Source organism: Sinohyriopsis cumingii, chromosome 14 (assembly GCF_028554795.1).
Source record: "Sinohyriopsis cumingii isolate HCF-2022 chromosome 14, ASM2855479v2, whole genome shotgun sequence".
In the NCBI taxonomy this organism is placed as follows: Eukaryota; Metazoa; Mollusca; class Bivalvia; order Unionida; family Unionidae; genus Sinohyriopsis; species Sinohyriopsis cumingii.
Window position 1 is genome coordinate 20,255,700 of NC_142974.1, and position 24,008 is coordinate 20,279,707.

General features: G+C 33.5%; 1 protein-coding gene across 1 annotated transcript in view; it reads left to right on the top strand.

The window, feature by feature from the left end:
* Positions 1-24,008, top strand: part of LOC149783381 (structural maintenance of chromosomes flexible hinge domain-containing protein 1-like) — a 163,547-nt gene that overhangs the window by 44,346 nt on the left and 95,193 nt on the right. Inside the window, exons 16-24 of the mRNA XM_089931608.1 lie at positions 761-867; positions 4,976-5,058; positions 6,423-6,533; positions 7,389-7,469; positions 10,462-10,581; positions 10,805-10,949; positions 11,487-11,586; positions 12,846-12,918; positions 16,868-17,007. Of these exons, the coding sequence (XP_089787734.1) occupies positions 761-867; positions 4,976-5,058; positions 6,423-6,533; positions 7,389-7,469; positions 10,462-10,581; positions 10,805-10,949; positions 11,487-11,586; positions 12,846-12,918; positions 16,868-17,007 (960 nt within the window). The remainder of the gene's footprint in view (positions 1-760; positions 868-4,975; positions 5,059-6,422; positions 6,534-7,388; positions 7,470-10,461; positions 10,582-10,804; positions 10,950-11,486; positions 11,587-12,845; positions 12,919-16,867; positions 17,008-24,008) is intronic.

Genomic DNA, 24,008 nt, shown 5'->3' on the forward strand with positions numbered 1-24,008 from the left:
GAAAAATATGTTTGGAAATGTATTCTGTGATTTATAGTTGACATGGCAGTTTGAAACTGGTTATTAACTCCATTTTAATGATCCCATATAAAATAGGATATCCCATGTTTAAAAATTTTAAATTAACATAACTATTGTCTTGAATTTTATTTTTTGTAAAGCCCGTATTACATAATACGTAATTCTTTTGTTTTTTCCTTGAGACACAGTAGTAGTGAACTGTAACAGTACTGAGGAAAAACATCTCAAATAATGGTTTACATATAATAGTAGTGAACCGTAAGAGATGAAAAAATCTCAAATAATGGTTTACATATAATAGTAGTGAACTGTAATAGATGGAAAAATTCAAATAATGGTTTACCTATATAGTAGTGAACTGTAATAGTGATGATGAAAAAATCTAAAATAATGGTTTACATGTCTTTAATAGATTAAATTTGTACACTATTAACCAAACAAGATCTTTTACTAATAAAAGATGTTTACTTGTATTACATCAAACTTGTTTTAAAGGCAGCCAGTATTTACCAATCACTATACTTAACCATCATTTCAAAATTCCTTGCCCAGGGTTACTGTAGGATTAAACCTGCATCATGCAGTCACCTGTCTTAAAAGGCCAATGCTTTTACTTTCATCAGTGAATACATACAACAGGTTTGATTGTTATGTGGGTAGCCATGATATTTTGAGTATTAATAAAGGAAATTATATAAGAAACACAAATTCGCATTGTAATTATCATTGTCATTTGCAGGAGCCCAGATCACTGTATGCGGAAGTGAAAATTGTTCCTTTGTCCAAGCTAGATAGGCTGGCATCACCCCAGCTGATCAGGAAGTACATTGAGGAAGAGGAAGCGAAGTAAGTAACTCACCTGTAATTGACACCCAATCCAAAGTAAACAAATCACCTGTAATTGACACCCAACCCAAAGTAAGTAAATTTCCTGTAATTGACACACAACCCAAAGTAAGTAAATCACCTGTAATTGACAACCAACCCTAAGTAACTAATTCACCTGTAATTGACACCCAACCCAAAGTAAGTAATTAATCTGTAATTGACAGCCAATCTTAAGTAACATGTTGTAGTGTATTCATCATACACTGTTTACTATTCTCCTCTTTAAGAGTTCTTGATTAGCACAAAAGATTTGGAACTTGACATTAAAATTAGTACTGAAGTATTTTAGATTGTTGGATATACATATAATATGCTCAGTCACCTAAAAACTCATTGCTACAAATTCCAAGCTCAAAAAATAGTTGGAAGTGGTTGATTACTCAAATTTTGTTTGCTTTTGGATGTTATTTGTGTATTTATGTTTTCAGACCATCCTTCATGCATCCATCAATAAAATGATATTTTAAATATCTCAAAAACCAATAGACCAGTTTTGACCAAAGTTATCACAGAGTATCCCAGCATGGAGAGCTTTCAATATTTGTATAAATTACAAGTGCTTTCAGATATGGCTGTCTTTACTGAAACTATCAAAACCCTTGAAATGATTTCTTCTTAAACACTGTGGAACAGAATTTGATAGTATTTTACAGAAAACATCCAATCAGGAAGACCTCTGAAGTTCAATGCTGATCCATCTTCAAATATGACAACCATTTCTAAAATAAGGAAAGTGACTCATTTTAAAGAATAGACAAAATCCATTAAACAACTCCAAAACTACAGACAGAAATTTGACCAAACTTGGCAGAAGGCATGCTAGGACAAAGGCATGAAAACGATGATGCTGATCTGCCAGTAAATGTGGCCACCATTCTTAACAATGGAGGAACCTTTACAGACCTGCTGACTCTTACGATTTTGGCGTAAGTCTTATGAAAATTACCCTTAAAATACAGACTTAGGCATAAAAGCCAAAACTACGGAAAAAATTATCCTTGCTGAAAAATCCAGAAAATTTGTTCATACTTGTTTGATTTGGATCTGGATTTCATATTAGAAATAGTGAAATTGGTCAGGGAACCATACTAACTTTACAGCAGCACATCAGCCACCTTAATCTGCACCTATTTGTTCATGCGAAGCGTCTGCATGATCAAACTGTTGATCATATAATTTTTTTTAAAATGGCGTTTAGCAAGCGATGCATGTTTAAGACGAAAGGGAAAATAAGCCTCTTGAAAAGTGGTAATAATCAGCATGGGGAGAAAAAAAGGAATATTCAGATTCTTGTGCATAAAAAAGCTGGAAGGAACACAATTATGGTTATTGGACATTACGTGCCAATTTGAGTATGGCTCATGGCGGGAAGTATGATTGTTGTCATTATGTGAAATGGAAAAAGAATTTCCAGGAATTATGTCAAGTTGAGAGACAGCAACAAGCCATTGAGTTGCATAGGGTTTGGAACTAAAATTTGTGCACTGTACTAGTGGTAAATAAAGTCTACACGTACTTTACAAAATTTTCAGTTGAATATAATGTTTATCATTGCTGCTCATTCCGAATACTGAACTTTTAATTACATTTTCCAGCTTTACAATAGCAGATATTTTGTTATACCTTACTGAAAACTTTTCAAACTTATGGAAAAAAGTCAACTGCCTTACTGAGACAGACTCGTCAGTGTTGGTAGGTCTACCTTTAAACCATTTCTTTACATACTTTGATGACTGAATTTAATAAAAAGCATCCTGACAAAGAAGCCTTTCACTTTGTACAAATTATGCAGCTCCACCATCAATAATGACCACCATTACAAAAAATATAAATCCTTTAAGTGATTTTTGAAAAGCTACTCAGTAGAATTCGACCAAATTTGAAAGAAAACATGCTGGCATAGAGGGATTTCAGGTTTGTTTAATTAATACTATCTGATATCAAATATATATACCAGTACTGAAAATACAGTATGTAACAGTTTAGATGAACCCATAAATGAGTCCTCAAAAACTGGTCAACATAATTTTTTACATTGAAAGCATACTGGTGGGCATATTAAAGCAAGGGAAGTAACGTATGATAAGAACTATTCAGATAAACTGGTTTGTGGTTATGCTGAGATCTCTCTGATGCAGAACAATATTTAAAACATAATTTTAAACATAATTTTAGAATACAAGATTCATAAGTATCAGTAAAATATGTTGTCTCAGTTTGCAAAGTTGGAATTAATTTGAATAATTTGTAATTTGAAGCTGAAGAAAAACATGAAATAGAAATATAGCAAAACTGAAGAGAAAATAAATGTTGGATTAAATTAGTTTGGACAACACTAAAGTGTATACAGTCTAAGGGTGGATTTTTGCTGTATTGAGTCATTTGGTAAAATTCCTAATTCTCTTTGTCTAACAAAACCAACCAATCCAATCAGAAATATTTATTGTTTTTATTTTATTATATATATGAAATATGTTATGGCATTTCATAAATTAAATGCCATTAATTCCAAATTATTTGAAATTTTTATTTTATATTTTTAGTGTTTAATAAGAAACAATATTAATTCAATATACTTTTCTTAAAACATTTCCAGATTTAACATCCATTAGTGACCACTCTGGTGGCCTAGTGGTTAGAGCATCCACCTCAGATGCAGGAGGTCGTGGGTTCGATCCCCGGCTGAGTCATACCAAAGACTTACAAAAATGGTACTAGCAGCTGCCTCGCTAGCGCTCAGCATTAAGAGGTTAGTGTTAGGACTGGTTGGCCTGGTGTCAGGATAATGTGACTGGGTGGGACATATTGCTACATGTCTGCGGCATGATGCCCCAGTGCTAGACAGCACCATGAATTGTCACACTGCAGTCATCGTAGTGATATGTCTGAACAATTATTACAGCTATGTTAAAAATCCAAATCACACACATACACACACACACACACACACACACACATTAGTAATCCAAACGTCCAGACCATCCAGTTTTCCACATGCTGACCTTAGAAATGTACTGTTCATAATAGAAAGTTTAAACAAATCCAAGATGCATATCAATTCCACATTTTCTGAATGTTATGACCAGGTTGCATTTGATTTAGCAGGTGACAGTATTGGACATTACTGTCATTAAGATGATTATTATTTTTCCCAGTATTTTGTAGCACCTACTGGACATGGACTGAAAAGCAGCGTTCAGTAATGACAATCTTTGCTTGCTGTTCACTGAATGTGATCAGTTCAAACATGAAGTTTTATCAAGCTCGACTTAAAAGTAATTTAGTGTACATATTTATTGTATGACACCCTGTTCTTGAGCAATACTGACAAGATCTTTTCAAGCCCGCAGTTTCAATACATGTATGATTTTATATTTACGAGCTTACACATATTAGGTGAGTGAAATCAGACCCACATGGAGTTCCAGTTATTTCATTACTATTTGGAAAATGTAATAAAGACTCATCTTGAATGAATGAGCAGAAGTCTTATCTGATTGGCTGCTCTGTTTTGATGGAATAGTTGTATGTTGCCATTAAGATTGAAATGGTCACATGAGGTAGGGTTGTTCAATACCACAGGGTTTTACAAGTTGTTAAATGTAGGATTTAATCTAGATTATCCTGTACATACTACTGTAAGGACCCTTAAACTGACTTTAACTCAAGAGCCATGAGAAATACCAGTAAGTGTTGAATATGTACACAGATGTGTCAAAGGCACATATGTCTGCAACAATCGCATGATTAATCAATAGGTAAAATAAGACCCAAAAATCATCCATCAGTATCAGTACCTGTTGATGATTTATCTTACTAAACAGACTTAGATCTGCTCACGCATTATGCAACTATGGCATTTGTTTATGTAGTTTGTACCTTGAAGTGACTTATATGCAAGAATATACGGTAATATTTCTCTTTAGAATGATTGAAAGCTTCATTTTTAATGATAACCAATTAGATTTTTGTCTTGCCTCCAAATACAACTAGGTGTACCCTCTGCATACATTGTATGCTATTATATGTTTAGAAAAAGTAAGTTTCTAAATACTTTTTATGTTAGGTTACCCGATAAACTGGTAATCACCTGGCCAGATGGATTTGAAGTGACACAGAATGAGAAAAGACCAGCTGGAAAGACTATAGGTATGTAATTGCCTTTGTTTGCTTGTCTCGGTGTGTGATTCTGTGTCCTTTTGTGTGTGCCCTTGTTCTGCTTGCTTTCTTAACATGCTGGTCTTATTAATTCTTATTACACTTGTCTTTCCTATTACATCTGTACATCTATCACATGCTCTGACTACATCATCATACCTTCTTAAAGTAACAGCCGTCAACAGTTTGTTTTACCTGTTCAGATTTATGATAATGTGTGAACTAATTTAAATGTGGTCATACTGGGTAGTTTTGTCATGTTATGGCCTTACAATAGGTTGGAGTGCCCAGTTGAGATTATGGCTGAACCAATACAAATTTTACAAGATTTGTTGACAAAATTGTGTTTTGCCATATGGAATATTACATTTGTGTGCATTTCACATTTTTGAAACTCAAGAAGCTCAGGTTTTATGATACCAAATCTTAATCTGTGCATAGCTAGGGTTGTTCAAAACATTTTGTTAGAAATGAGCCCTCATGTAAGACCCTCTATTTATTTCATTTTTATCTATTGATAATAGCAGTCTTGAATAATGAACTCCATCATGAGTTTTTATTTTTAAATTGATGGTAGGGACCAGGTTATACTTGAATAATGAACTCCATCATGAGTTTTTATTTTTAAATTGATGGTAGGGACCAGGTTATACTGCAAAATCCCAATTTATCTTTATTCCATTTCTTGATAAATTGAAGTTAAGTACTCTGATTTTACTTTTATTCCACATTGTAATAATTTTCATAAAGTTTTCATAGTTGCCGCAAACGGCAAATTTTAAAGACCCAACAGAACCATGACTTTAAATACAAACAGAAATGTCTTACCATATATTCATTTCTATAAGTTGAATGCAAACTGCTCACAACCATATCTGCCATCACTTAATTCGCTCCCAAAGTTGGGTGTTTGCATTTGTTAGTAGTGAAACAGACAACAAAGACCCTGATATGCTAGCACATTATGCAAAGTCAGATCAGGGTCTATCTCATTTGCAGTTGGAGCAAATTTATACACAAATAAATGTGGTATTTTGCCGAAAATGAATATTGGTATTCAGTAGACTCTACTCTAAATTGCTTTTCTGTGTCCATAAAATAAACTTTTCTATTTCTTAATTAGAATCACCCACTTAATGTTCTCTTAATTTCCACATTGTTGATGATGAGAAAGTGTATAATGAGATGTGTTTAAAAGTCAATTATAGAATGTTTAATTATGGTGTTTCTTCACTTTGAGAAAACAGCACACAAGTTATTATCATAAATCACAAATCAGACACAAATCTTGTTACTACAGTTGAAATCATGCACAGATTCTTGGATAATGTTATAATGCATTTATCGGCTTTTAGGAGATATGAAGGTTGAAATTTTGAACAAAAAGGGAGAGAAGATCAGCAAACTGCCAGGCACAGCTGCAGTGTCCAAGAAGTTACTCGTAGAACTTAAGGTCATCTGGCATTGTAAGTATTGAAATGTTTTAAATACTTTTATTTGAAACCCAGTCCAACTGTAAGCAAGATAGAACCTGATTTGCCATTGTAAAATACACTGGCAGACCAGGGTCTCTGATGTTTATTCTGCTGATTAGTGAAGACAAACTGTATTACTCAGATTTGTTTGCACATTCTAGAACAACAGATCTGGGTCTGTACAGTTTGAATCTGGATCTGACCTATACATGAGCATGTATGGTATGTGAAAGCCTGAAAACAGAGTCAGTATGTTTATCCATTACATGAAAATTTCAATTTCCTTTCCATAAATTGTAATTTCCTATAGTGATGGAAAGAAAATTTGGCATTAGGCTTGATGTCTAGGCCTACAACAAGTTCTTATTTCAGTTTTTTTCATCAGAATTTAACTGCAGTGTTGCACTTTGAGTGATATCAATGGACATTCTCCCACACCAATTTGCCATTAACATCCTGAAATTAACAAATGCCCATTACATCATTATAATGTCCCCCCCACCACCACCTTTCAAGACAGCTCAGGTAAAGTGCTGGACTGGACTCAATAATGGCTTGTTTCATTTGTATGTTTTCCCTGATATCTTGAAGGGAGCTTTTTAATTATGCTCTTTGACAGGGGCATCTGTTTTATCATGACACATTACTAGTATTATTAAATCAGGTTAAAAGAGACTTTATTTTGCAAAATGAAAACTTTTTGTAAACCTTCAAAAAGATTTCCCAACAAGATGCCCACACAAGTGATATTATCCTTCAGTTTTGTCCACACTTTTATTCATGCTGTTTAGTGCTCCTCCATAACTTTATCCACTAGTTTCATTATAATTTAAACATGAATTTCAGCAGCAGGACAGGGTGATCAAGTCATAGTTTCCCACATCAGTCAGCATGGCAAAAACTGGCCCTATTGGTTCAGGAAGATGGGTAAGGCTTGACAATTCTTTAAAATGCATTACATTTTCTTTTTTTAGAGCAAATCCTTTATAACTTTTATTACATTCACTTTAGTGCATTAACATTTTTTTAAACCATTATTGAACTAAGATTTGTTGAAGAAATTTGAGATTCAGATTCAAATAGAAAAAGCCTAGTGATTACATGCATACCTGAATCTGTATTACCTTATTTTGGCATGTATGACATACACTAGATGTATAATGTGCACCTTGATTTTTGATCCAGAATGAGGGAACAAAAATTCTAACACTAACATACTTTTGAGAATCTTTATAATTTATAATTTTGCTCCATTTTCAAAGTGTGGCTATTGTGAATAGTGCACTGATGCACAGTATTTGAATTGTTTACAGTTAACCAGTGATTTAATGTTTAATTGATATTTTCTGTCAGTGCAAGGTCAATCATGGCCAATAATTTTGTTAAAGTTATGAAAAAAGAATGGAAAAAGTGGCAATACATATCTTTTTTGATTTTTTGGGGTTGGCCCTTAAAAGGGACATTCTTAACTTTGGCTTATTGATGGAATTCTGTCTGTTGCACCAGATCCCTCCATCTCCTCTTTGTCATTATCGCTGTCAAAAAGTTGCTATACATCGTCATCTATGATTCTTATCCACTCCCTAATACAAGACTCTTCTATATTGAACTCTTTCCCAGCAGCTCCATTACCATGTGCTTCTGCATAGGCATGGACCGTTAGCTTTTCTTCACAGTGTATGAGTTTCTTACACATCCCATGTTGATAATTTGTCTGACTTTATCTGTTCAGATTCAAGATTGAACACAAGGCGCTATGTGAAAGTTCAGATCCAGTATTTATACTTATTTTGGACTATCAAGGCACCTGTAAAATACATATCAGTGTCTGTGTTAGAATTTAGCAAGACAAAATGCATCATATTGATGCTTGGCACATGGAAGCTTTGGACACCAATGATTACCTTTCAAAAGACCATGCCAAACAAATGCTGTGGTTTATGATGCTTTGTTGAAGGTACTTACGGTTGCACATGGGCAATTGAGTCTCTTCTGAGAATTGGCTGACTATCCATATAAATGTTGCTGCTACATCCCCTGAAAGAAAAAAGAAAAAAAAGAAATTCACATTTTCTTTATCCCCAGCTGTAATGAATGCTTCATCTAGAAAGTTTCTGTCTAAGCTTGGGCAAAGACTAATTCTCTGGTAGTGTCAGGTCATATTTGGCCATTGATGGCGAGTCTGGACGAGCAGGATGATCGACTCTAATGTAATGGCCACCTCAACGATTCCTGTCAGCCATGTTGTAAATGTTGTGCCAGTGTAGACCGATTCAAATCCAGCACAAATGCATAAGAATGGTTTGATGCCAAGAATCTAAATCCATTTTCTTTTGGCAAATAATTTTCAAGATTAAATGCAGCATCCACACTGAAAGGAATGCATCTCTACAAGTTTGTTATATGAATGACGCCCTAACTGACATAATATTTGATCACGTGCTCAAACTCAGTCATCTGATTGGTTCAACATGACAGCATATCTAAATTTAGTTACTAGCTTATTAACATATTGGCTGCAATGACATCATGTCTGGGCAGAGAACCCATAGTAGACAAAAGAGGGTCCCAGCAAGAGGCCAGAGAAGGATGCACTGTGTATTACTTAAACTACATTTAATCAATTAAACTATAATGAAAAGTAACTAAATGGCAAATTTACACAGACAATGCAATGTAATTATGTTTAGCACAACCAAGCTTTAGATATTGCTGATTACCTTCAAATTAAGTAAATGAAGCAATAATCACCTTATAGTTATGAAGACAGATAAAATATTGTGATTTAAAATGTGAAATAAAACTTAGAACCAAGTTTTTTTTCTTCAGTTGTATACATTAACTTATTTACTTTTGCATGACATGTGTCAATGTTACCATTACAGACAAACCCATTGTCGTGAAAATAGTGTCCTTAGAATGCACCACTGATTAAAACATTAACACTGTTTGAATTCTAAATATTATATTTCAGTTCTGCCATGAAAAAAAGAAATTAATAAATGAAACATAAATTTTCTAGATCAAGAGGTAATGAATATTGAACATTTATGGGTAGGTAATGATAATTGTTCCACAGCAATGAGGTACTTTGCACAGCTGTAATGAAAAGACAACTTTGCACAGCTGTAATGAAAAGACAACTGAATAGAAAAACAAGTTACCAGTTGTATGTGTATCAATTTCCAGTCAAGACACAGAGCAGAAAGTTATGTGAAATGAAATGAATTTACTAACATAAGACAATCAAAGAACGGGATTATTGAGGTTTGTAAGCATTATTTAAAAATCTTTTTATAAGGTTAGTAAACCATTTAGTAACAATGTGATGGATTTAATAAGTCACAAGAAATGAAAGTAACATATAAACAGCTTTGGTATTTTGATCCTTTTGTCAGATCTTCTGTGAAATGCACATCCCACCCTGAAAATAAGATGTTGGGAAAAATTAGTGCATGTTATACACACAAAATTATGGTAATACTACACTCTTCACCCTTTAAACAAAAGAAGGTCCTGTTTTACTGGCTTAGGTTACGTTTATTTCCAGATTAAATCCTACATTTACGTATGCACACTATAGCACTTTAAATTATGGAACTTGATCAGGGGTTGTATCTTGAGAAATACTACACTCTCATCACAAAATAAGTCATTGTGACCCACATTTAGAACTTCACTGAGTTTGTTTAAATTTTGGGTTTTAAATTTATTTTTGAAATTATGTTCGTGCTAGAATCATCAGAGTGAATAATTGCATGCATCTCTATTAGTATGAAGCACTTACAAGAAAAAGAAAGTTCTTGTGACCTACATTTCATATTTTACTAGTTTAAGTTCATTTTTTGCATTTAGTTCTTGGCTAATTATATTTGAAGATAATGAAATCAGAGTTCTAAAATTGACCATTGTCTTGCAGAGAACGTAAAAAATATGGGAAATTACACCCTTCAGCTGCAGGTGGTGTTGAATGAGAGTGGAGGCAATACATATGCTGGGAAAGAACTCCCATCACACAAGATCAAATTTTCTGTAACAGGTAGGTGAAACAAATTACAGGACTACTACAAGCATTAGATGTATTTTATACGAGACAAAGAATTTTATTAAATTTTCAATTTGTAATTTGCTTTCTTATGGAAAATATTAAAAAGCATTTCAAAAATGAAAACAGTTGAAGTTTCAGTAACCACTCAACTAGAATTCCATAACTGCAGTGTATGTGTGCTAAGGCAACATTCATTACATTTATCTCACAACAGAGGCAGAACCAGAGAAGTTTACCATAGGGCTTCTGGAGGGACCATTCAGAGTGGGTGTACCCTTTAACATACCCCTGGATCTGCATGACGAGTTCAATAACCCAACTAAACCAACTAACAAGCTCAAACCAACGATTGAAGGGAGGTAAGTTGTCTTCATCTTCAGTAGATACTGTGAGCTGTAAGAAGGAGTTATGTTAAATGATTGTTAAAAATTCTTTTTTCTTCAAATTGTCTTAAGCAGCAGTTTGAAAATGAAATTTGAAGCTCCTTATTGAATAGTTTTGCATGCAGTTTGTTAAATCAAGTGTAGAAATTAAAATTAGTTTTGTTCTTTAATGTGATTTCAGAAGTATTACACATTCAAACCTGGAGTAGCTTTTTTATAGTCATCTTACTGGCAAGTTTTCATTACAAAATAAACCCATTTGACAATATTCAGTTGCTAAATAAATTGCACTCAGACATATTTGTTATGCATATTTGCTTTGTGCATCATCAGCTATAAGTAAATCATAAGATGCATTTAATTGCTGTCATATTGAGTTGTCTTGTGAATATAGAGCTGGTTGGAAATGGTAAAGCTACAGGGAATCTTCCAGTTAAATTTTAGCAGCAGGGCTCGCAGTAATCATTTATTGTGTTTTGCTAATTATGCATATTTTGTGGATGATATTTCCAGTGGTCTGGACCTTCAGTTCATCGGTCTTCAGTTCAAAGGTAATACCCTGGTGATGAAAGATGTGGTTGCTAAGGGAACAATACCTTCATCTGCAGGGAAGGTAAGTGGCAACTATCAGATAAGTATGGTTCATTCAGCATTATATATATGAACACAGAGCATTTTAGCAACACAAAGAAAAATTAGTGTAAGCTTGCCTTTGTGCTGTAAAGACTGGCAAGTCTCCTTGTCAAAGGCAAATGCATTTGAAAAACCTAAAGAATATAACAGTTAACACATAATCAAATGTAAAGATATGAAATCGTACATGTTTCAACTTAGGTTGTCATGAGTTATGTACAAAATTAAAATTCCTTTATTTATGAAAAGGTAAACAACATTGTGTGAAATACTGGCATCATCTTGTTTGAGATAAAACTGTGAGTCATTCTAAATGTTTTTTGAGTATAACGAATAGTTGGTGTTTTCATATATGTCATCAATCTCTGAAAAACATAATCTCTAAGAATCCATTGCACCTGTTTGTTGTTTGATTTTTGTTCCATGAAGACACTATTGTATGCCACACAGTCTGTTATCTGTACAGTAACATGAAGACACTATTGTATGCCACACAGTCTGTTATCTGTACAGTAACATGAAGACACTATTGTATGTCACACAGTCTAGTATCTGTACAGTAACATGAAGACACTATTATATACCACACTGTATGTTATCTGTACAATAATATGAAGACACTATTGTATACCATGCTATGTTATCTGTACAGTAACATGAAGACACTATTATATTCCACACTGTATGTTATCTGTATAATAAAAGGAAGACACTATTTGAAGTATTTTATATAGTATTAGCAGGTGCAGATGGTTGTAAACCAGTTATATAAATAAGTATAGTTAATAATAATAGGTTAGAAAAATGACACTGTATTTGTACTGATCCTTTGCGTAATGTTTGTGTGTTTTTTCCATGTGTTCTTGTCATTATTAATATACCAAATAATAAGACATACAGTTAATTCAAATGCTTTATAGTTTTAATCATGTAACAGACAAATTTTTGCCACAAATCCTGGTTTGATCTGTGGTATTAATTTTTTTCTTGTAAATATGTTTGTGGAGGGGGCAAGGGTGGCATGAAATAAAAAGGCAAGTTCTTGTCTTTAAAAACTATATATAAAAATTGTGACAATACATGCTTTAGCTCTGGCCAGTGCATCTGTTGAAATTCCTTGGATAGAATCTCATAGTATAAGGTCGATGAAAGAGTCATTAAAACAGCTTTAAGAGTGATAAATAGTTCTGTCATAGACATTTGTTGTTTTATTTAACATTGTCACTGTTTTTTGTTCAGAACTTCAACATTACAGTGAAGATGCCTGGACTGCCAGAAGAATCGCAGTCTATGAAAATTCGTCTTTTGCCAGGTATGAGAGAATTAGTTTCATGTTTCAGTATTGCACAGTTGAGCATGGAACAAGCAAAGCCAAATTATTAAACTTTCTGTTCATCTATACGAACACAGGACAGTGGTCCCTCACTGTGAAGCACCCTCAGTATACCACTCCCCTTCTTATAATGCCAGTAGGGTCATGGATCTCACAACATTGGTTGAATTTTGTTTTGTCATGGCTTCATAATTTAATTTGCTTAACTTTAGTTTCTGGCTAATAAGAACCAATTATATTTTGATCTCACATATTATAGCCATTGTTGTTGTTGTTATGCAGTGTTATGACACATCCTTGTTAGAACACCCATCATTTATAAGGCTTGTTCATTTATAACATGGGTCATTAATGCAGCTCTTTATGAACATTATTATAAAGTTGGAGAGTCATGTCATGTAAATATTTCTGATATTAAAACATATAAACTCAATTATCCAAACTCTGATTATCTGGAATATTCTCATGTCCCTACCCACAGTTAGTTTGTATAGCTATCCTTATATCCCCAATGAGTTTTGTAATACAAATTTCTGTTCCTTTAAGACAGTGGTTCATAACCCATGGGTCGCAATCTAAAACTGTGTTGCCATGCTGTTTTGTGTGGGTTACTGGGATCTACCTTAATAATTTGATATTCCTATCCAGTTGGGTTTTTAGCAATTGATGGATGGCGAAGCTAACATCACAAATGTAATCTGAATCACTGGCCAAAAAATTCAGGATGGCTGGTTCAAGAGATATGTATGAAGTATTATGTAATAAAGATGGAATTACAAAATAACGTTTTATGAAAGGAAAAATGGTTGCAAAATTTAAGATTAGAAATAAAATGTACATGTAGTCATCTCTTTTGATGTGGTTTGCAATATTGTGTGCACACATGGGGTTAAGGATGGATGAGTACCTGGAACAGCCTGGTTTTGCACTACCCAGAAATACCAGGCCCTGCTGGGCAGTTTCCTGCTGGGTGCACAAACCAGGCAAAATTTCCCTACCCATCCATCCCAAATATTGGATGTGATCAGGTACCCGGCCCAGCTATCATGATCTAGCCAGATTTTGTTCTAGCCAGTAAACATTATTCCTGCCAGGTATCTGGAAAACTTTCCCTACCTGTCTATCCTGCATGGGGAGTTGACTATCATACAAAATAAGGACTAGTCAAAAACACAATATATGGTATGTGTGCAAAGTGCATATCCTTAATGTGACAAATAATCTCTTGGAATAAATAAATAATCCGATATGATAAATGACTCACAGGTGAGAGGACTCTTGGTATATAGAGTAGTTTGTCAAGCAATATATTTATTACAAGAAGCAATAAACCAATACTCAGTTCAATGAGCTAAGTGCTTAATGATTAGAGTCTAACATATTTAAATATTGAGAACAACCTAAAGTGTTTTCTTTGGATATTTTTTGTCTTACAGTTTTCAGGCATATGCTTTACACATTTTTAGCCTTGTTACTGATATGCTCTGAGAATGAGACATCACTTACACAATGGTGAAACCAGTCAGTTAAAACTGACAGACTGGTTAGTCTGAAATATTTGTACATCTTTGATAATAACAGTCCTCATTAGCTAATGTAAATAACACATCCTTTCTCAGAGAAAAGAACCTTGCACTTGACACATTTACCAGATGAGAGAATAAATACTACAGTATGTTTCTGCACACCACATAGGTATATATATGTTTTTCATGTCATATAAAAACATGCCATAGTGACCTTCTACATATAAAGACCACATCATTAGTAAGGTCAAGTTTAATATGCACCAGTTACAGAGAGTACAAATCTGCCTGCATGCAAACACCATTTCTGTAGAAAAGTCAAGTTTAAAAAAGTCGAGTTCAGTACACTCCAGTTACACACAGAATAGTATAAATATGCCTGTATATAAAGACCTCATTTATAGAAATGTCAGATTTAATACACTCCAGTTACACACAGAGTAGTAAAAATTTGCATGCATACAATGACCATCTCTGTAGAAAGGTCAAGTTCAATACACTCCATTTATACATGAAGTAGTACAAATCAGAACCACATCTGTAGAAAGGTCAAGTTTAATGCACTTCAGTTACACACAGTAGTACAAATCTGCCTGCTTATAAAGACTACATATGTAGTAAGGTCAGGTTTCATAATTCCAGTTACATAAAGTGGTACAAAAAATCTGCATATATATATTTTCTAGCATATAAAGACCAATTCTGAAGTAAAGTTAAGTTTAACACACTTCAGTTACACAGAATAGTACAAATCTGCCAGTACAAAGTTTCTAGCATATAAAGACCACATCTGTAGAAAGGGCAAGCATACTATGCTGCAGTTACCCACAAAGTAATACAAATCTGTCTGTATATAAAGACCATCTCTGTAGAATGGTCAAGTTTAATAACACTCTTATTACACACAGAGTAATACAAATCTGTCTGTATATAAAGACCATCTCTGTAGAATGGTCAAGTTTAATAATACTCCTATTACACACAGAGTAGTACAAATCTGTCTGTATATAAAGACCATCTCTGTAGAATGGTCAAGTTTAATAACACTCCTATTACACACAAAGTAATACAAATCTGTCTGTATATAAAGACCATCTCTGTAGAATGGTCAAGTTTAATAACACTCCTATTACACACAAAGTAATACAAATCTGTCTGTATATAAAGACCATCTCTGTAGAATGGTCAAGTTTAATAACACTCCTATTACACACACAGTAGTACAAATCTGTCTGCTGATAAAGACCATCACTCAAGAAAGGTCAAGCTTAATACACTTCATTTACACAAAGTAGTACAAATTTGCCTGCATACAGACATGAAAGTAAAGTTTCATAACTCCATTTCTACACAAAGTAGTACAAATTTGCCTGCATACGGACATGAAAGTAAAGTTTCATAACTCCATTTCTACACAAAGTAGTACAAATTTGCCTGCATACAGACATGAAAGTAAAGTTTCATAACTCCATTTCTACACAAAGTAGTACAAATTTGCCTGCATACAGACATGAAAGTAAAGTTTCATAACTCCATTTCTACACAAAGTAGTACAAATTTGCCTGCATACAGACACCATCTCTGTATGAAAGTAAAGTTTCATAACTCTGTTTCTACAGAAAGTTGTACAAATTTGCCTTCATCAGTTTCCTGCTTTCAGCTGATCTCTGAGTGGTTGTTGTGAACAGGTATATCTGTACTTCTTAACCTGCACAGATAAATTTGGCAGTCCGTTTTGTTTTAAATTCATGCTGTTTGATATGGTTGATTTACTTTTCAAAATGCATGCAATAAAATTCTATACTAATTAATTTACCTGTTGCTGCACTTTTCCAACTACATAGAATCTTCTGCATTCACTTTTCGTATTCATGCTGTTTGACAGTGAACATTTTACTTTTAAAGCTTCATAAAAAAATTTTCATCATTTTATAAAAGAAATTCATTTTATTTGGAGGTGTTGATTTCTCATTTCAGTCAGGAGCAGGTCAGATGAATATTGACTCTTATTTATTTAGCCAATCATATAGTAATATCTGTTTAATACTCTGTGAATTAAGTTTAATAGTAACATCTGTGTAATACTCTATGAATTAAGTTTTATTTATGGTGCACCAAATTTGGCATAATTTTTTTATAAATTTTGCTACAAAATGAGAGTCTCAAAGCACAGGAAACAAAATCTCATCTGTAAAGGCAGTATGATCCATGCCCAAAAGCCAACTGTTCAGTAAAACAAAATGTGATATTGTTTTTGCAAAACTATAAAAATTGACACCCACTGAAATAAAACATTCACAGCATCTAATCCCTTACAAGGAAAGTTTAAGAGAAACTTTATTGAAAGGAATGAGTATCTAAAGATTATCCTGATTTAGCATTGTTGTTTATTTAAATGCTAGGTCCACCAGCTGAACTTTATGTGGAGCCAGAAGATGAAATTACAATAGAGAATGGAACCCCAGTTTTTTTTAAGGTCCAGCTGAGAGATGTAGCCGGAAATGTCACATCAGTTGATGGAAAACAGTCAGTTGTGTGCAAGGTATGTTTGTAAATGTAGAAAATGAACCATATCATTTTTACGATCCATTTAATGGATTTAAAATTTTCTTTTGATTTAGTTTTTCCTAATTTAAATAACTGTGTACCTTCAAATTTACCCAATATTTGTTCAGAGCCAGTTTTTACCATGAACCACAGTTGTTTAGTAAAAGAAACGGAATCCAGGAAGGTTTCATCCAGTACGCAAATGAGTGCAAGTCAATTGTATTTAATCCTCCTTCTTTAAAAGAATATATGAGAGCGGTAGAGCTGAAAAAGATGAATGAGTTTTAGAAAAATCAATATTTTTTCACTAGAAATATTTTTGTTTTCAATCCAAATAGTTTTTTAATTTAAACACATTTGCAATACAGACCTGACTCCTTCAAAATCTTCATGGTTGTCTTCAAGGACAAAGGAGAACCATCAAAAAATAAAAAAGCTTCATCAGCATGCTTTGAACTCCATTCTATTATGGAAAATACCTGTGATATTTGTGTTCTTTTTAGTTCAATTGCAAGAAGTTCATTTCCTATTATAAATAAATAGGGTGCTAAAGGGTTTCACCAGCAAAAACATCTTTCCAAATGAAAAGATGGTGCTAAAAGCTCATTTTTAGTGACACAACTTTTTGATTTATTCCAAAATACTCAGAACCATTGATGGATGCATTCTCCAAAGTTACAAAATTTCAGAGCATTTTACCATAAAAGAGAAAGTTTTTTCAAAGTCTGTAAATAGATGACCAGATTCCTTTTTCCTTAGGGTAGTGCATCAGGTCATACAAAATTTTTTTGTTTAAACCCATGAGTCTCTTTTTCATAAATTCATTTTTGCTGTTAGTAATGATAAAGGGAGGGATTTTATTACCCTATTAGCAATAGATGCCATGGTAATGTCATAATGTACATCAGGTAATGAGATTGATCTCCAACTTTTTAAAAAAATCCTGTCTTTATTTTCTTTTTAAAGGCAAGTAACAATTCCTGGAGACTTAAATTCTGAAAAAGGTTGTATATCATTCAGCATTTAGAGACCTAAAGAGAAAGCTGCTCAAAAGACTTGTACTTCCATAGCTAAGGCTTGCAGACACACCTTTAACTGAAATTCTGAGTTAAAATTCAACACAGGAGAACATTTTGTTGAAAGCTAGTGAATATGAAAAAGTTTTTGAAAATGTTGAGGAATTTCTGTGTGCTTTTCATGACATTCTGTTGATTACACACCTGTCAGATATGTGTGTCAACTTTGTCATGGTCAGTTTTCCTTGCTATCTTTCTCACATATTTAGCAGTGGAACAGGGAATTCTTTTTTCTCCAGAATTGTCAGGCACAGTTATTATGATGGGTCAGAGGAAAACAAAGAATTTTGTAAAGGATGGAATCAACATCCATTTTGGAACAAAGTACGAGACATTTTTATTGTCCTTGCGGATCCTGAAGTTGCCATGGTCATGCCAGACAATTTAGTCATGTAAGCAGATTTATATAGGTCAATAATTTGTGTGTGTGGGGGGGGAATGTTCTGGGACAAATAGCAAACATATCAAATATATTGTTCCCTATTTGCGATGTATTGCTGTGAGTCTCAATGTGCATAGTTTTTAGGTATTGCAGTGATGAAACGGCCAAAATCATGCTGATGCCCTATCAAGTATGGCTGCTGTTATTAAAAACAGAGAATCCTCTAAATTACTTATTCCATATTGCTGAATAGAATTTGACCAGACTTGATACAAGGCATCCTGACATGGCAGATTTAAACAAAGAATGCTGATCCAGCACCAAATATGGCCCCCATTGCTGAAAATAAAGCCTTTTCTAAATGAGCTCTCATGAACTATCCAGGAGAATGTGAGCATATTTAACAAAAAGCATTCTGGTTTTAAGAGCTTTCAAATTTATACAAATGATGTTGAGTCACCATCAATGATGGCCACCATTGCTAAAAATATAAAATATTGTTAATGACTTCTTTTCAAACACCACTAAATCAAATTTGACCTTTTATGGAAGACATTCTGGCATGAATAGCTTTTAAGTTGATGAAAGTATGAATAAGAAAATCTTTAATACATTTTTCTTGTGCATCAATTGTGTGTACCTGTTTTGATGATGGTGTGTTGTCTTTGTTGAAAGGGTTTAGCATTCTGCATCATACAAATAAGACTGTTTTGCCAAAAGTCATGATTATGTGGCCATTACAGTTTCCAGACAATCATCAGACTGAGGTAAGTTGTATGTTGATGACAGTCAACACTGTTTTTTAATCTCTTATATTTTCATGGTTCCCACAGGTTAGGAATTTTAAATGTCCAGGAAAGACTGAGAATTTACAAGTCCAACAGAATGAAAATTTTAGTCAGAAGTAAGAATTTTGTACCCTCTGTCAGAGAAATGTCAGGTACAAAAAGGGAACTAAATGTAATGTCAAATTTGCTTTTTTGTAAAATGTTTTGAACAACTCATATAATCTTGTGGTTATTTGTGCTAGATTTAAAAAAAAAATCACCTGTTCTTAAGAAACTGAGAATAATATATTACAGTGTATTTAGTGTTGATGAAGACTGACACAAAATGCCTAAACAGATTGAATTATTTTGGTCAAATAATAACCAGTAATTTTCTGTAGGGTAATTTTCTCTTTGTATTTCATATGGGTGTCTTACTGCTAGTAATTTTTTAGCTTTGAAAAATCTTCTTAAAACCACATTACTAGAATTTACACATATAATTTACACAAATTAGTCTTTAGAAACTTTGTAAGTTTTGGAACTTGACATTAGTTCTTGAAATTACTTTCCCAGACCTATTTTGGGTCAAAATGAAAAGTGTATTAACTACTGCTTGTAGTGATTGGGTGAATCTCAAAAGGCCTGACACTCTACTGTATGCTTAGAAAGGAATCTGTGTTGGAAATTCAAAGTTTGGTAAAGAGGGATATTTAGGAGCCATGAGTTTAAAATAATAATAATAATAAATAATAAATAATAATAACAATTTTATTTCAGGAGGTTACCATATTAGCATTAGAGGCAATCTTGGTTCTTTATAATTATTTACTATATTCATCGATATCTTGCAGAAACCCAAGTCAGGCAGGGACATAATCAGGTGGTCATAACTCATTAAATAAGACAAAATCCATATAAGGCACATGTAAGTCTGTGAGACAGTATTAATACCAAATTACTTCAGATATGTTGAATGGTTCTTGAGCTTGGTGATATTGTCAAGGGCCATAAAATAGGTGATTCACCTACCAATGACAACCCATTATGTTAAAGGGTTGCAGGACTAGGTTGACTACAAGCAAGATCCTCAGGAAAAATACATGTATGAAAGCCTTATCTGTATCAAAAATGTAGTGATGAGACAGAAACATAAAGATCTACCAGCAAGAAACCATGTACACACCAAATTGAATAGGGAACTTGTTAGATAATGTAAGTGTAACACAAGCTATGTAAAATTTATATCCCACTTAGTTTCAAAACAGTGGCACGGAAAGTATCTTAATCTTTCAAATTTAGCCTTTTTTCTTGCTCTTCTCTCTTTAGCGATGATTTGGCATTTCACTCTTTTACAAGACATGTAAACATGCATCAGTCTTAATGTTGTAAAATATGGTTACTTGTGTTTTGTGAAAGAATAATCAAGCGACATTGACACTAATACAGGAAAACCTGATACAGGGAAGTTCATAGACAAATTTTATGACATTAATTCTCCCATGATAATTTCAGGGGGGTTGACTGCATAAATTCATGGAATAATTGGGTGTGTACTTATCATAGGACATTGCTTTCATGACATAAATTTTTACCAAAATATTTTAATGTTGGGGGGTGGTCTTGTCATAAAGCATGGGCTTATTATTAGAGAAATATGGTAAACTCATTTGTTTTTATGTTTAGTGTGTGTGTGTGTGTGTGTATGTGAGTTGACATGAAATGCATGGTCATGGAAATACAACCCTTAGTCGGGGTAGTAAAGGAATTCTAAATCCTGTCACCTGTGGGAACCCTGATTTTAATGTTTAATTTTTCTATATTTTGTACACTTTGTCACACATGAATCATCTATATTTTACTTTGTCCATTCATTGATTTGTTTGTCCCTCTGTAATTGTTTTATTTTTTACATGAAAATAACAGCACATATCAGTTCAATCTTGATGCACTTATAGGATCAAGAATCTCAATTTGTATCCTACAGCTGGGCAAGGATTATTTTGTGAAAATTGTCTTAAAAATTGGATTTTTGTTCTTTGTTTTCTTTGTTAACAAAATGGGCTAATTGAACAAAATATCACTTGCCCAAGAATGAATTTTAATTGTACAGTCTAGTTGGGCTCTGGGTTGTAAACCACTGATTTACAATGAAACTTGCCATTGTGGATACCTTCATGTACAAGATACCTGTCCACAGAGGTCAATATTCGGTGGGTCATATTGATGGCATAGAGTGTTATACAAATCTACCCATCATACCATTGATGGACTCCATTCATTGGTATGATTGAGTTGTGGCCTTGGTTTGGTGGCAGATTAAATTCTATTTCTGCTCAATAACTTTTAATAGGCTTCATGGATTTGAACAAATCTAGCATCAGGCTTTATTTTGAGAAATGGCAGGTTAAGTTTGATTGATAAATTTAAGTTTAAATTTTACTGAGTAATGGCCCTTGTTTGACTCAGCCATTTGTCCATGCATCTAGAACCATGTTACTGCTCAATAATTTTAGATGACTTCTTAAAGTGAAGCCAGATATTTTTATATGGGTTTATATTCGTTAAATGTTAGTCAGAATATCTGCTGTTGACCTTTGTAATAACCCCTGGGCTACCATTGATTTTTCACATAGTTCTATTATTTGATCTCTCTCTCTCTCTCTCTCTCTCTCTCTATATATATATATATATATATATATATATATATATATATATATATATATATATATATAATTGCCCTGTTTGACATTGAAATTTAACATTGCAACTTGAATTAAAATGTCTTCAAATTCACCATATTTACATCTATAATCCTTGACACATTTCTGGTCTTAAATTTTTATTATTGTAACCTTTATTTAAGGGACTCCCGTCTATAAAGGACAGTGTTTGAGATTAAGTGATTATTAAAAATCATTATAAAACCGCTTGGTTGTTGTCTTTTCAGACCAATCTTTGCTTACTTTGATATTTATCATCACACCACCTGTCTTTTATAGGAAAAAAAAACGACACAAACCATGTGCATGTTACTGCAGCTCCAGATTACATTTTTGACATTATGTGTGTTACTTTATGAAAAGTGCAAACATAAAATCACAGATCATCAGGATGTTAATGATACCCTTTAGAATTCATCATACAGCTTAGTGATCAAGACTGATTCTATTTCGCATTGAATTTTAGGGTCTGTTAGAGTGACTGTTATCACAGGGAACAGGTACTATAATTCAAACATGCACAGCATATGTGGAGCTTGTCTTGTTAGCATAGTTTATATTAATCAAATGTGCCATCTTTAAACATGGATTTGTCTTTCAGTAAGAACAAAAGCTTTAGATTAATTGCTTAACGTTAAATTCTTTTGCATAATTTAAATGAATTAACACTGTCTTATGTGTAGTAGTAGTAGTTTAACTGGTAGAGGGTTGGGCTGGTTCTGGCCTTGAGGAAATGCACTTAGCATCCATTTTTTTGCATTAAAAAGCCAATATGTTAAGAGTGCCATTGAAAACCAGCCAACAGATCTTTTATATCCCCATCCCAGCCCAAAGTTTCTGTTTGAATATTACAGGCCCATAATGTGAAACATGGCATTTCTATGGAATGCCAATGAAGAAGTCTAGGGTAATTTCAAGGTCTTTGATGGAATAAAAATTTAGTTCCTGGTGTGGATACATGGAAGCATTTGTGTTAGAACTATTACTATCTGCATTTTATAGACACAAATTTGTGTGTATAGCTTGAATGTGTTCCAGTATACCTCTAAGTTAACCTCTGACGAAAGTGCTTGTCTTGAGAAGCCTCTTGTTGTTAGCAGAAAGGATTGTCTATCAAGGTACTTTTCACTGTATAATATGTTGACCCATAACAAAAGACTACTTGTCTTGAAAGAACCATTTTTTGTGGACAGGAGGGTTGGTCTCTCAAGACACTCACTATTCACTGTAAATTGTGTTGACCCTAATAAGAGACCACCTGTCATAAAAGACCAATCTTTGTTGGCAGAAATGATTGTCGATAAGGAAAGTTTTCACTGTATAATGTGTTGATCTCCAGTGAGAGAATATCTGTCTTCAGAAGTTGCTTTTCATTGGCAGAAGGGTTGCCTATCAAGGAGGACTTCATAATTAACTGTGTTACCTCTGATGAAAGACCACCTATCCTAAGAGACCACTTTGGTTGGCAGAAATGTTGTCAATCAAAATAGCTTAATTTATTCTGTGTGGTGACCTCTATTGAAAGATTGTCTGTGTTAAAAAAAACACGTTCTTTTGGTAGAAGGGTAGTTTGTCAAGTTGGATCTCACTATAAGGTCTGTTTACCTCAATTGAAAGTCCTCCTGTCTTGAGAGATAACACATTGTTGGCAGAAGGATGTTTGATCACTGTATAATAATTGCTAGCTTAATGAAGATATGAATCTGAAGACAGCATGTCACGAGATATTGGTTTAGGTATAGTAGATTGATACATTTTTCTTAATAATGTTTTATGGTGATGGTTGTTGTTAACCTGCAGAGCAGAATTTTTTTTATCAAATGAAGCTTATTGATTTACATGTATATACCATTGGCTTTGAGGCATGTGTTTTTTAACTGTACCTTTTATTGATCATGAGACCACCCCACTGTTTAAAATTTGAGCAGATGTTGATGTCAGAAAATAATGTATCATGGGATAGGCCCAGTCAACCAGTCTTAATAGACTGGTAGCCAAGTTTTAATGTGTGATAGCCCCAGTCAATTTTTTCCATCAATTTCATTTGG